The sequence below is a fragment of the Pristis pectinata genome, chromosome 28, assembly GCF_009764475.1.
Source record: "Pristis pectinata isolate sPriPec2 chromosome 28, sPriPec2.1.pri, whole genome shotgun sequence".
Lineage (NCBI taxonomy): Eukaryota > Metazoa > Chordata > Chondrichthyes > Rhinopristiformes > Pristidae > Pristis > Pristis pectinata.
In genome coordinates, this window is record NC_067432.1 from 28880223 (window position 1) to 28894338 (window position 14116).

The following is a 14116-nucleotide window of genomic DNA, read 5'->3' on the forward strand; positions in this document are numbered from 1 at the left end:
CCATTTTATTTTTATTTTATACAGGTCTGAAACACACATGCTTGTGAATGGTCTACAACCCTTCACCAAGTATGAGTTTGCAGTGCGTCTTCATGCAGATCAGCTCTCCAGCCCCTGGAGCCCAGTGGTTTATCAGCTGACACTGCCTGAAGGTAAGGACCACGTCAAATGATTCGCATCCCAGAGCCTGGAAAAACAGAGTGATGTTTATTTACCTGATCTCAACTCATTTTTGTTCAGTGTCAAATTTGGTTTTGACATATTCCATGACTGAAGAGATTTCATTAAGTGGCATGATTTTATAGTAATATTTTATAATGTTCACATTTTAAGAATTTTGTTAACAGCAAGCCATTCCTAAGGGAGTTGGTTTCTATCCGAAAGATGAGGCTAATTACAGAGTAAACTGTAGCTTGCATAAAACTAGATTGGACAGTAAAGTTCCTTGATGGTAAGGATGTACTTTATAGAGGGAGTGCAGTGAAGAATCCTGGGATGAAGGGTCTGTTATGCGAGGAGATATTAAGCCAGCTAGGCCTCTGTCCTCTAGAGTTTAGGAGAATGAGGAGGTGATCTAACTGGGATGTAGGAAATAGTTAAAGGACTCAACAGGGTAGATGAGGGGAAGATGTTTCCCCTGGCTACCAAGTCCAGAGTTAGAGGTTGCAGTCTCAGAATAAGAGGTGGTCCATTTAGGTCTGTAATGAGAAATGTTCACCCAGAGAATTGTTGGAATTCTCCGTGCTGGAGAGCTGTGGAGGTTGTCATTGACAACATTCAAAACCAAGATCGATAGATTTTGTGGAAATTAGTGAGCATGAAATATTTTAGAAGATAAACCTCTTTTCAAAAGTGCTAAATCTTGCACAAAGTCCAAACCTATATTGTGATAATATTTTGAAGGGACATCATGCTGCACAACATGCTGAGTTCTTCCAGCAGATTGCATGTTGCTCCAGATTCCGACGACTGCAGTCTCTTGTGTCTCAAAAGTTCGAATACCTGTCTAGAAATATAGGCCTGTTGTTGTGGCTGTGCTTGTAACTTCTTATAATTTCTTCTGCAGCTCCAACCAAACCACCTTCAGGAGTTAAAGCCACTTTGATAGAAGGAGGAACTGCTCTCATTTCTTGGAAACCCCCTGAAGATAGCAGCACAGCTGTCACTCGTTACACCATCCTGTATGCTTCCAGGAAGGCCTGGATTGCAGGCGAGTGGCAAATGCTCCACAGGGAAGGTGAGCTTCACTCAGCATAGCTGAAGTCTTGTGTATTTGTTCAGATTTCAATCAGCAAGTTGCAAACTCCTTGACTAAATGTTAATATCTGGAAAATTAGTGAGATTGAGAATTATGTAGTAAATAACAGCTAAAATGGGTTCAAGCCATGAGACCACTATCTACCCAGCTTCCTAGATTTTTTTGTGAAGTAGCATCTTCACAAACAGTGGAAAACCACATGGCCTGATGATTCTGAATGAGCAAGGCCTGCAGGCCCAGGTTGGTTCATCCATACATCGAACCCGTGCAGTTGGCACTATTGTTGAGTTGGGTTATATCATCTTTTTGGGTGGATGCTTTATCTCTGTGTTTGTTGTTGGAATTCCAGCAGTTGGACGGCTCCCTGGTCCAAGAACCAGACTGCACCATTTCAGTCTGCGTGCGTGCATGTAGGGGACGGGAGAACTTCCTGATATTGCTCTTGAAATTTTCTTTCTATTGCCCTGAATTATTTGTGGTCCTTGTTCTGGGCAGAGAGGAAGAATGTTTGAAGAAGGATGCTGCAATCAGAATATACATCAAACATTTATGTCTACGGATCATTACAAGAACATTTATCCCCTTTGTGCACTATCAGTGAGCAGATGTTCTTGGATTGTTATTGTATTTACTTGTTGAAGTCATGTTTATCACAATACAACCTAATTGATTTTACAATACACAATGTTGAAAAATGCTGGACTTAGTCTGAGTCATTATATACTGGAAAGATCACAAGCTTGGTTTACCTACATCTCCAGCAATAAGCCAAAGGTAACTACAGATAAAGTAGTCATTTGAATGCTGGCTTTATATGTTTGGTTTTATACCCTGATCCCGGTGGTGAAAGTTGTATTCAGCTTAGTCCCACCTGGACTGTAATTGAAACCAGAAATATTCATTTTATTATTAATATTGTTGTCCAGTAGTAATAGATCAGAATAATCCATATTTTTATCTGAACCATGTAGATGTGTCAAATGCATGCAAAAGTAGACCTTGACCACCATGTCACCATGTTTATTTTTGTATTCTTGGCATATGCTGACACTCAGTGAGTGTTTATAGATGTTTGTCATCAGTACCTTTTATGGTCTGGCTAATGGTTGCCCATCTCTCATTGCCCATGAGATGGTAGGGTTGCATCACCTCTGGAAAGGTTACAGCCTGCAGACTGATGAAAACATTCACAGAGCTCTGAGGCAGAGTGTTCCAGGACTGTGGCCAAGTGATGCTGAAGGAATGATGCTAAATTTTCCAGTCGGGGTGATGCGACCCGGGGAATGTTCCCATGCACCTTTCCCTAGCAGAGATTGTGGATTTAGGAGGTACTGTTAAAGTAGATCTAGCAAATTGCTGTGTTGCATATTGTAGATGGCATGCACTGTGGACATATTGTTCTAGTGATGAAGAAAATTCTTGAGTACTAGTTGGGGGGGGGGGGGGGGTGAAACAAGTTGACTCCTTTACCACAGGAGGGTTTGTCGTATGAGGAGAGGTCAAGCAGACTAGACCTGTCATCTCTTGAGTTTAGAAGGATGAGAGGTGATATCACTGGTGTGTACAAAGTTCTTATAGGGTTTGACCAGGTAGATATTGCATTGACGTTTTCCTTGGCTGGGTTGCCCAGAGTCTCTGGAATTGGCTCCATTGTTTCAAAATAAGAGATCAACCATTTTGGATAGAGATGATAAAACTGTCTTCAGCTGGAGGGCAGTGAATCTATGGAATTCTCTACCCAAGAGGTCAGTGAAGGCTCAGAACTCAATGTGTTCAAGAGAAAGACTTGATTGATTTTGTTTTAGACATTAAGGGAATCAAGGGATATGGGGTAAATGCAGAAGGTGGTGTTAAGGTAAAAAGTTGGCTGTAATCTTGTTGAATGGCAGAGCAGGTATGAGAGGTTGAATGGTTGCTCTTCTATCGGATTCATACAAGCAAGTGAAGAGTGCTCTTTAAACACCTGACTTCTCTGTAGATTGTGAAAATGTTTTTGGGAGTGAGGAAATGTGTCACATGATGCAGAACACCCAGTCTTTGAACAGCTCCTATAACCTCTAACTGGTCCAGTTAGATTTTCTGGTCAGTGGTCAACTCGAGGACAGCTACAGCACTGAATGTCATGAAGTGAAGAATCTCTCTTGTGGAAGGTGCTCGTTGCCTTGTTTGAATGTTGCATGCCACTTATCACCTCGCAGTGAATGATGTCTGGGTCTTGCTGTTGTTAGGCACAGAATGTGCAGAACCTGTTGGGCCAGGCCTGGTCTGACAGCAAGGCTCCAGCCTATAATCCATTGCCCCTCTACAGCAAATGTGATGAAAATGTACGCAAATGTGATGAAAATGTACCTTGGACAATCTACAAGATCCTCCTCATTTTTTATACAATTCATTACTTCACACCATTCTGCTGACTTTGTGTCCCAAGTGCACGTTGATCTGCCAGATATATTCACTGCAGTTTGGAAGGGTGTGACATATTGAAGGAAGAGGCTAATGAGTAATCAGTTGTGCTTGCCTTCATTACACTTCTTGCTTTTAGCCTTTGATCCACTAATGTTATGGTTCTTTTTTAGGAACGATTACTATGGCTTTATTGGAGAACCTTGTTCCAGGAAATGTCTACCTTATTCAGATATCTGCATCAAATGAAGTAGGAGAGGGACCCTTTTCAAATGTTGTAGAACTGGTAATCCCTGCTACAGAGACAATATACTTTAGTCAAGGGCCAAAGTGGTCTGACTCTCTCAGCAATGCAGATGCCAAAGGTAAACTGCCAAGTGTAAAATCAATGTAATCGTTTAAACCTTTTCTACAAGATCAAACTAGATTAAATGGGCATACTTGTCAGTGAAATGCTGATCATTTGATCTATAAAGAATGATAAACTGGGCAATTTAAACTGTGGATCAAGATATTTTTAATAATATTACACTTAAAATTAACAATTATGCCTAATGTTATAAAACTCTGCAATAGTCTGAGCTGTGATAGTTTGTATTTATCGGAGCAGCAGTATTTTGATATCTGTCATATCACATGGCCATACAGCTGTGGGGAAGGGGAATAAAGTGAATGTACTGGAGTTGTTTGAATGGCAACTGACAAGGGACACTCCGCTGGGGCAAGGTTGAGAAAAGCCCTGAGAGAAATATTTTATCATTTGCAAATCAAAAGACTTCACATTTCCAGCACCTGCAATAAAACCAGAAACTGCTAGAAACACTCAGTAGGTCAGGCAGCATCTGTGGGAAGAGAAGCAAGGTTACCATTTTGGGTTGGAGACTTAGACTCTTCATCAGAACTGACACATTAACTCTGTTTCTCTTTCTAACCTGCTGAGTGTTTCCAGCATTTTCTATTTTATTTCAGAAATATCTACCAGTTCAGTGTCCTGCTTCAACATTAATCGCACCATGTATTCACTTCTGTTCTTTACTCTTCATCCAAGTTTTTAAACAAACTGCCTGTCCACATATCCAAAGTGGATCATTGCTGCTGGCAGCACTAATACCTTTATGAAAATTATTATTTATTACTACTTGAATGGCATTTATTTACAAAGATTCAACATTTTGTATATGAAAAGCAGTATTTGATCTATTCTGATACTGTTGTTAATATCTGCAATGTGGGGACAGTGAATTAGGAACACAAGAAATAGATGCAGGTATAACCCAAATTTTGTACTTCTGTATGTGCCTTTATCCCTTACTACAATGAATTCAGTGCTTTTGTTCAGCTCTAACGTCCGTTATCACTTTCTTTATACCACAGCTAACTCAGATGTATTTTACCACCTGGACCAGAAGTCAATGACTGGGATTATCGTTGGAGTCTGCATTGCCCTGACTTGTATTATCATCTGCATCCTCATCCTCCTTTATAGAAGCAAAGCAAGGTATTGTTTGAAAGTACCATTGTTCAGGACACAATGCAGAGCATTAATGATAACAGGCAAAGGTTTATATTAAAACCTATCTGAAATGTTTTGAATCTAATTGTTGGGAGTGGGGGAAGTTCTGCTAATCAAAGTATGCTGTAAACCTTCATCTCTCCACCCCCATCCCACTCCACCCCACAACCTGGACTCAGATTGTTACATGTATTTAAGTATAGTTTTTACTGAAATGCCATCTTTTGCAGAAGGTAACATTTACTAGCATTCTCCTATTTCCAGTTGCATCAGTGAATAAACAGTGAGTGTTTGCAGCAGCTGCAGTGAGTAATACATCAATAGTTTTGCTGAGGTTACCATTAAACGGTGAACTTTTGTTTATCCAGGAAATCCAATGCAGTCAAGGCTGATCAACAAGGAAGTGTTCAGTTGGCACAGGTGACGAGGCCGCTGGTCAGTGGGAACCATCTCGCCAAGAGTAAGGATGAACAGTGGGAAAACATGGAAACCTTAATGCCGATGATGCCTGAGAACGTCTTCTTGGATACCAAGGTAACTTTGTTCTTGCTTTATTGTTATTACTCAACCTGCCCCTTCCCTTTAAACAGAAGGAAACTTTTTCCTGGTGACATTGCAATTACCTACTGTCGTAGCACAGAACCAGGCCTTTTGGCCCACCATGTCCATTGCTGGCCATCAAGTACCTATCTATATTGGTATTGGTTTATTATTGCCACTTGTACCGAGGTACAGTGGAAAAACTTGTCTTACAAACCGATCGTACAGGTCAATTCATTACACAGAGCAGTAACGATTATAGTAAAGGTAATGAGTAGATCTGTAGAGAGCATCTTGCAACATGTCGCCACGCTCTGGCGCCATCTTGCACAATCTATTCCCATTTACCTGCACTTGGTCCACAGCCGACTACACCTTGGGTGATTCAAGTGCTTGTCCAGGTGCTGCTTAAATAGTGTGAGAGTACCTGCCTCCACCGCCTTCACTGGCAGTGTGATCCAGGTTGCAACCGACCTCTGGGTGGAAAATTATTCTTCCTCGGATCCCCTTTAAATCTTTCACTTGCCTCAAACCCCTTCCATGGGATAAAGTTTCTTACTACTTACCCTGTCTTTGCCTCTCATCATTTTGTAAACCTCTGAGGACTCCCTCAGCCTTCTCCACTCCTAGGAAAACAAACCCGGCCCATCCAGCCTCTCCTCGTAACTGAAACGTTCCATCCAGGCAACATCCTGGCGAACCTCTGCACCTCTCCAGTGCCACCCATGGCCTTCCTATGTGTGCTGACCAGAAGTGCACAGAGCATTTCAGCTGCGGCCTGACCAAGACCTCCCTCAACTTGTATTCTGTGCCCTGGCAAATGAAGGCAAGCATCCCATTTGGCCTTTTCACCACTCTGTCTACCTGCGCTGGTGCCTTCTGGGATCTTTGCACACATTCCAAAGTGCTCTCAACTATGTAAGTGTTGCCTATTGAAGATCATAGAACCACAGAACAATACAGCACAATACAAGCCCTTTGGCCCACCATGTTATGCCGACCATGTTATCGTTACACCTGAGACTATCTAACCCCTGCCTCCCACATATCCCTCTATCTTAAATTCCTCCATATGCTTATCTAACAATCTCTTGAACTTGACCAACATATCAGCCTCCTCCACCACCACCCCAGGCAGCGCATTCCACGCACCAACCACTCTCTGGGTGAAAAACCTCCCTCTGACATCTCCCTTGAACTCTTTTCCACCCCCCACCCCCCCCATTACCTTAAAACCATGCCCTCTAGTATTGAGTACTGGTGCCCAGGGAAAGAGGCGCTGGCTGTCCACTCTATCATGTCTCCCCTCATCCTCCTCCTCTCCAAAGAGTAAAGCCCTAGCTCCCTTAGTCTCTCCTCATAGTCCATACTCTCTAATCCAGGCAGCATCCTGGTAAATCTCCTCTGCACCCTCTCCAATGCCTCCACATCCTTCCTATAATGAGGCAACCAGAACTGCTCACAGTAGTCTGTGGTCTAACCAGAGTTTTGTAAAGCTGCATCATTACTTCACGGTTCTTAAACTCAATCCCACGATTTATGAAAGCTAACATCCCATAAGCTTTCTTAACTACCCTATCCACCTGTGAGGCAACTTTCAGTGATCTGTGGATATGAACCCCCAGATCCCTCTGCTTCTCTACAGTGCCCAGAATCCTGCCATTTACCTTGTACTCCGTCTTGGAGTTTGTCCTTCCAAAGTGTACCACCTCACACTTCTCTGGATTGAACTCCATCTGCCACTTCTCAGCCCAGCATCTTGCATCCTATCAATATCCCTCTGTAAGCTTTGACAGCCCTCCACGCTATCCACAACACCGATCTTTTGTGTCATCTGCAAACTTGCTAACCCACCCTTTCCACCCCCTCATCTAAGTCACTAATAAATATCACAAACAGTAGAGGTCCCAGAACCAATCCCTGTGGGGCACCACTAGTCACAGCCCTCCAATCCGAGGGCACTCCTTCCACCACAACCCTCTGCTTTCTACAGGCAAGCCAATTCTGAATCCACACGGCCAAGCCTCCCTGGATCCCTTGCACTCTGACCTTCTGAAGAAGCCTACCATGTGGAACCTTGTCAAACGCCTTACTGAAATCCATGTAGACTGCATCTACTGCACTACCCTCATCAATCTTCCTGGTCACCTCCTCAAAGAACCCTATCAGGCTTGTGAGGCTTGAGATCAGCTAACTCTAATCCTCCAGTTATACGACCAGTTCCTCCAGCAGATTGATTGTTGCTTCAGCTAACTCTAACCAGGGACTTTCCTGCTTGTAATGTTCTCTACCCACACTCTGAAGCTACGTTTGTGTATTAGGGCTGACCGATGACCTGGTGCAAAGTGCAGGTGCTGAGCAGCAAAAGGGAGAGAGAAAACATGTTAGAAATGAGGAGCAGAGGAAAATGAGAGCGAGTATTTCGGATACCAATCTCAGAATTTTTTTTGAGTAGAAGAAAGCACAAAGGCAATCTGGGAGTACTTGTGTTAAATTTGTTATATTTCTAAAGGGGAGAAGTGATGTAAAGGGATGCTTTAACCTTGATAGGGAAACACCATTAAAACCCAAATGAATTTCTGTGCTCTAACGGTGGGAAACTAATGAAGTCACTGAGCTGCAGAGTGGGCAGAAAGAGGGCCGGATTTAAACCAGCAGCACAAGGTGCAACCTGAGCACCTCTGCACAGCGGTCGCAGGCTTTAAGTGAGCAAGAAGTAACCCTTCTCAATGTGCTCTTGTACCCAACAGGGTGGATCTGATCTGATTATTAGCAGCTCTGGTCACAGAAAAGAAAAGACCAAAAAATGTTCATTTTTTGGAACAAAAAAGAGATCAACAAACACATACAAAGAGGATCAGGTATGATTCGGAACTTGAATGTTGAAGTGGTAATGACCATGTATTTGCATTAAAGGGACTGTAAAGATTTGCTGATAGAGTGAGATTAGGCTCAAACACTGGTTCCAGTGCTTGGGCTGATGGACCTGTTTGTGTGTGGTGTAAGTTGTGATTTGGACTTGTGTGACAATTTCTCATACAGGCTAATGCTTGATGGTTTCTATAATTAGAGCTATTGGTGCCAGAAATGGGATTGAAATTTGTTGGGCTTGAGAGTTGACTAGTCAATTAGAATTAGTTTTGTATTCAATAACTTTTAGTGAGAGCAGCTGCTTGACCTTTATTAACTCAGCATGGTTAATAAATCCTGCATCTGTAGTTTTAAACGGCAGGTCACTCTCACTCATCGAATGACGGCACTAATTCCTTTGATTGTTCCCTGTCAATAATTACTGGTTGGCCACCTGTTGTCTTTCTTTAAATAATTATGGATAAAGCCCAACAATATGGTCCTGGTTTTCCAATGGAGGTGTTTTGGTTTATGATGCAGTAGATTATCTACACACCCTATGAAGAACAGTTGAGTATTCACTCCAACCAAAGGAGTTGTCCAGAATTGTAAGTCTTTACTAAATTACCATTCTTTTGCTTGCAGCCAGTGAGAAGAAATGGGTTTGGTGTGAGTTCCTACCAGCTGTCTGGGCTGACCTGTGGAGAATCGGGCTGCTCCGTGCTGATTCCCCCCACGTCCTTGCCAGCTGTGTTTACGGCTGTGGGAGATACAGAATATTCTCATAACAGTGATGGCAGCCACGAAACTGGAGATTCAGGCAGATACTCGCATGATTCTCGAGAGGAGATGGAAATGTCACATCTTCCTTCTGTCACGTGTGCTACGCCTGTCTTCTTGGGATCATCTGTCCAGGCAGAAACTGCCAGCATTCCCGTCTTGTCTACCTCAGAGGAAGATCAACGCTTGTTGGTTGTTTCTCATTCCACTACCTCTGACCTGCTGGCGCTGCCTCGACCGAATCAAGCATCTTCAAAACCAACCAGTGAAAACACCAACAACCAATTTCCAATTTAAGTAACCTGATCCAGTAATTTATCTGTACAATGGACAAATGTGCAGGAAGCCAAAGAACACTCTGGAAAGAAAGTCTGGGTCATTTTCTTAGTCACTCCAGGTTCTTACACACTTTTGCTTTATGAATGTTCCATTTTTTATTATTTTGCCCACCATGAATGTCTGTATGTCAAAAAATGTGAAAAGGACCATTACATTTCTTTTGATTTTATTTTAAAGGGTATATCATGGAGCAGAAATAATATTTCAGGCTTTCTGCTGAAAAAATCTACCTCAATTTTACCTAATGATAAACTCCAGTATTTAACAGGTATTTGACTCCATTGCCTAATAGTTGATACTTCCTTACACAGATGTGTTGTTTTGATAAAAGAAATGTTTGTTGGTGTTGTTCTGCTGTGATGTAGGGGTTGTAAGGACATTGCCATGAGAGTGTTTGACTAAAGATCTGTTTACATGAGCAGGTGAGATTCTAAAATAGGGCCATGCACAATGCCTTTAAGCTGAAGTTGTCTTGATTATTTTTTAATATACAGCAGGGGATCCAGACAAATTATTGAAGATTTTGAATTTGTAATCTCAATCCATGAAATGTTAAGATTACTTTCCACAGCTGTTTTATTTATACTGCACACTGATATTAAGCTGTGGGGGGAGAAAATGTGGAGCTGGTCTTATCAGAGAAAAGCAGAAATGCTTTAGTTTGAATAAGGTGCCTGTAGAAGTTTAGTGCTTCATTTGTGTTCTTATTGAGTTGGTCTATAAAGACATCTGAACTCTGCACTACAAGCAGAGTGAATGTATTCCCAGTGAATCTGAACCTAAAATGCTCTGAGTACATCAAGTTTCATTGAATATCTGTTGGGAGGCACAGCAGACTAATTGAAGCAGGCCAGGGTTAACTGAAATGATTACCTAGATGCTTCCTGTTCTAGAAACTGGAAAATACAATGCAGATGCAGAAATTAGGGAAAACATGCCTCGTGCATTGACCCCTATCACAGCCTTGTGCTGTCCTGGTTGAGTTCTGATTTCATGCGTTCTAACAGATGCTTCTGCAGCTGTCTGATTGGTCTGTTTCAACCCAAATATAACATTCAGTGGGCTGGTGCTTGGACATTCTAGTTTGCTGCATATATCAATGCTAATGTTGTGTTTTCGAAGGGGAATCCTGTGGGCTTATTCTCTCTAAGTGTGGGACTTTGGTGATATCTTGAAGCTGAAGTAAATTTTTATCTAAAGTTAAATATTCCAAGGGAGTTTCTGCTGACACTTACTGATGCATTTAAATTAGTATGTGGACTCCTGCTCCAGTTTTGTTCTGCAGCTCTGAAGTAGGTAGTGTTCCCAGGTTAGTATTGCCAAACCTCTACCAAAAAATCTCAACGAGAAATGCTCACCTATCATGGTAGACTAAATACATTAAATATAAGCAGTTCCTCCTTAATAAATTCTTCATTGTCATCTTTTCAATTAATTAGTATACTTTTTTAAACCCTACTTGACACAAAGCCTCTCTATTCCCCCTCAGAACTCATCAAAATCCTTTTTAACCTTCTGATCCTCATGATGAGTGGATTCACTTCATTTAACAAACTGCCAAATGAAAAATCATAGCAATATTTTTGGATTGAATTGATCCAATTAATTTTGAGTCCTGGAATGTAAGAGTACTGCAGAGCTTTAAAATATTTTGATTAAACTATTCATGTTCTAAATAATAGGAATGTAATTTTTTATCAAGTTGAAAGGGATATCGAGCTACTTTTAAAACAAAGTAATTTTGTGCTTGGATATTCAATTACTGCATCTCTACCACAGTTTCGACAAGTAATCTTTCACCTTCTGACAACTTCAGTTTATCGGTATTAAATCAAGAAACTCGTTAAGAGTTACAATCCAAAGAGCACCATTCGGTGCCCCATTTGTAGTTTTAGAATTGCTTGCATAAAACAGAGCTTTATGATACCAAAAATGTTTAGAGGGAAATGTTTAGAAGCTGCTACTCTCATGTGCTCTCGCCTTGCAGCTCCGGTTTGATACTACCTCTTTTTTAAAAACCTATTTTAGTGTTATTCTTTATCTAACCTCAGGGATCAAATATTTGTTACATTTGAACTGCCACACACAAGTGTGTGGTGTACTGACAGGGTATCTTGTTTGAATTATTGCTTTTAAAATAGTTACTGTGTAGCTTTTAAGAGTTAGAACAGATCACTAGAATTGTGTGCCAGTAAATGTTCACTCCTATGCGATGCCGATATATCAAAACTACTTTAAGCTTACCAAAGAAAATGTACATAACTTTTTTCTAGGATTTTTTGGGCCATTTAACTGTTGAATCTCTTAATTTTATGGTAGTTTCTAATCAATCAGAAGTAGTGACTTGTATGTGTTTTGAATTGAAATTGATTTTCTAATACAATATTACACTAGAATAATTGGAAACCTAATTTAGGGAACGAGATATATTGATGTGAAAACGCCCAAATGCTATTAAAGCCCATCCCTAACTAGAAACAAATTGAATTATAGTAAATAGATATCCAATGACTTATTGTCCAAAATTACTTAAGCCAATTCTTTGTCCTGTCCAAAGCCAAAAGATTTTAATATTTGAACGATGTTCTAATATCGGCTCAATGAAAGATCCTTAGTACTGACTACTGAGTACGACTTCTGGTTAGCTGCACTCTGCTCTTTATAGTGTAGATCAGATTTATAGTCAGTTTAGCACTTGTCTTTCAGATTAGTGTCATCCCATTGTATTGGTGGTAAAGGCGGTATACAAAGGTAAATGATAAGCAACTATATCCAAAGATTTGATGTTGACGGGGCACTGTGTCTATGCAGTATCTGAATTCCAGACCTGAGAACTGTGTCACTTTTCATAAAACCTGCAGTAGAGTTGATGAATGAAAGGAAAAGAGTTCTCTTGTGTGACAAGATGTAATTTTGTAAATGTACATTCTCCTCAAATTACAATAATCGTTTAATACCATTGATAGGAGAGGATTCTCTTTATCCAACTAACTGTAAAACTTTAAAACTGGCAAATAATGAATGATGTCTTCAGCGTTTAAAGAGGCAAATTACATCTTCTCCTGATGAATCTGAACCTAAATTTTAATTTTTGGAATAACCAGATTGCTCTACGCAAACAGAAGTAAAATACTCAAATTCCCTTCTGGAATTCAGTTCAATTGTTATCATGTGATTGGCTGAGCCCTTCTCCAAAGATAACTGCATATTTTTGAGGTTCACAGTCACATGATTTGCATTACTTAACTAACAATTAAATAAAATACTGCAACAGTTCTGGAGAATGTGAAAGAAAAGGGACTTGTAATAGCTTTAAATAATTTAATCAATGTTGAGCAATAAGTGTTCTGTCTCTTGCCTTGATAAATTTCAGGGAGCAGAGGAGAGCAGATGAAGATTTAAAAAAAACAATAAATACAGTATTAATATTTTGTTTTCAAATACAGCTAGATCAGCCGTCCGTGAAAACCAAAGATTTATTTTTTGTTCACCTTTGTGTATCAAAAGTAGGAGTTTAGTTCTTCACTCCTAGATTGTGTCTTTTAAATAATGTTGTTTAATTGCTTGCTTTTTATTTCGATGCAGCAACAAATGTTCATGGATAACATTCCAAATCAAAATTGGCATCTTTTCATTATACATAGCAGTTACTTTGAAATACTGTACATACGAATTAATACAGTCCATAGAATAATCATTATAGACATTGCTTGATGTTTTAAAACCCTGTTTAGTATCCTTCCTCCTCATTCCCACAGTACTAAGGTATGAGTTGCTATTGTACAACTGTAGTAATACTTGTGTAACTGTTACTCGCCTCAGCTGTGCACCTTCCTTCTCTGGACAGTCTGGTGTTCCATTTGAGCTATTGAAAAGTTTGAAAATATGTTGTTCATGACAACAACTTTTAAAAAGTTACTTTAATACTTGTTTTACTTTATGATGTGGGAACATCATTAATCATTTAAAGTTTTTTGACAAAAGCAAATCGAAGATATTGAAGACCAACCCATCCCCTGTTCACCCTACAGCTGTCCAGCTTTGCGCACTAGTTAGGAAAGACACGTTCCCCACACAGGGTGTGAATAAGGTGACCAACGGAAGTCGAGATATTTAAAATCTGTTTGATATCATTGTTACTTCTGTGGGACCCTGGATCAAGAAACAGTGAAATAATGTCTCAGAAAAAAACATTCTGACATATAATGTACAGTACTTCAACGAGAACTGCTGTTAACTCACCAGCAATTTTTTCCACACTCTTCAATCCTGCTTCATATATGATGTAGGTTGATACTGGTGTTTACACAACATGACTATTGAGTACAATATATGTTATCAATAAAGGACCTCACTTGTGTTTGCTAGGGAAACTTGTCATTGATCTCTGGCAGATCAAGTTTTACTAATTGCATTAATTAAAGCAACTGCCT

At 40.3% G+C, this 14116-nt stretch overlaps 1 protein-coding gene across 1 annotated transcript in view; it reads left to right on the forward strand.

Moving 5' to 3' along the window:
* The window catches only part of LOC127583900 (protogenin-like), a 114265-nt gene extending 104624 nt beyond the window's left edge, over positions 1-9641 (forward strand). The window contains 7 exon segments of the mRNA XM_052040290.1: positions 25-152; positions 1067-1237; positions 3835-4026; positions 5036-5159; positions 5543-5708; positions 8465-8575; positions 9210-9641. Of these exon segments, the coding sequence (XP_051896250.1) occupies positions 25-152; positions 1067-1237; positions 3835-4026; positions 5036-5159; positions 5543-5708; positions 8465-8575; positions 9210-9641 (1324 nt within the window).
* The last annotated feature ends 4475 nt before the right edge of the window (positions 9642-14116 follow it).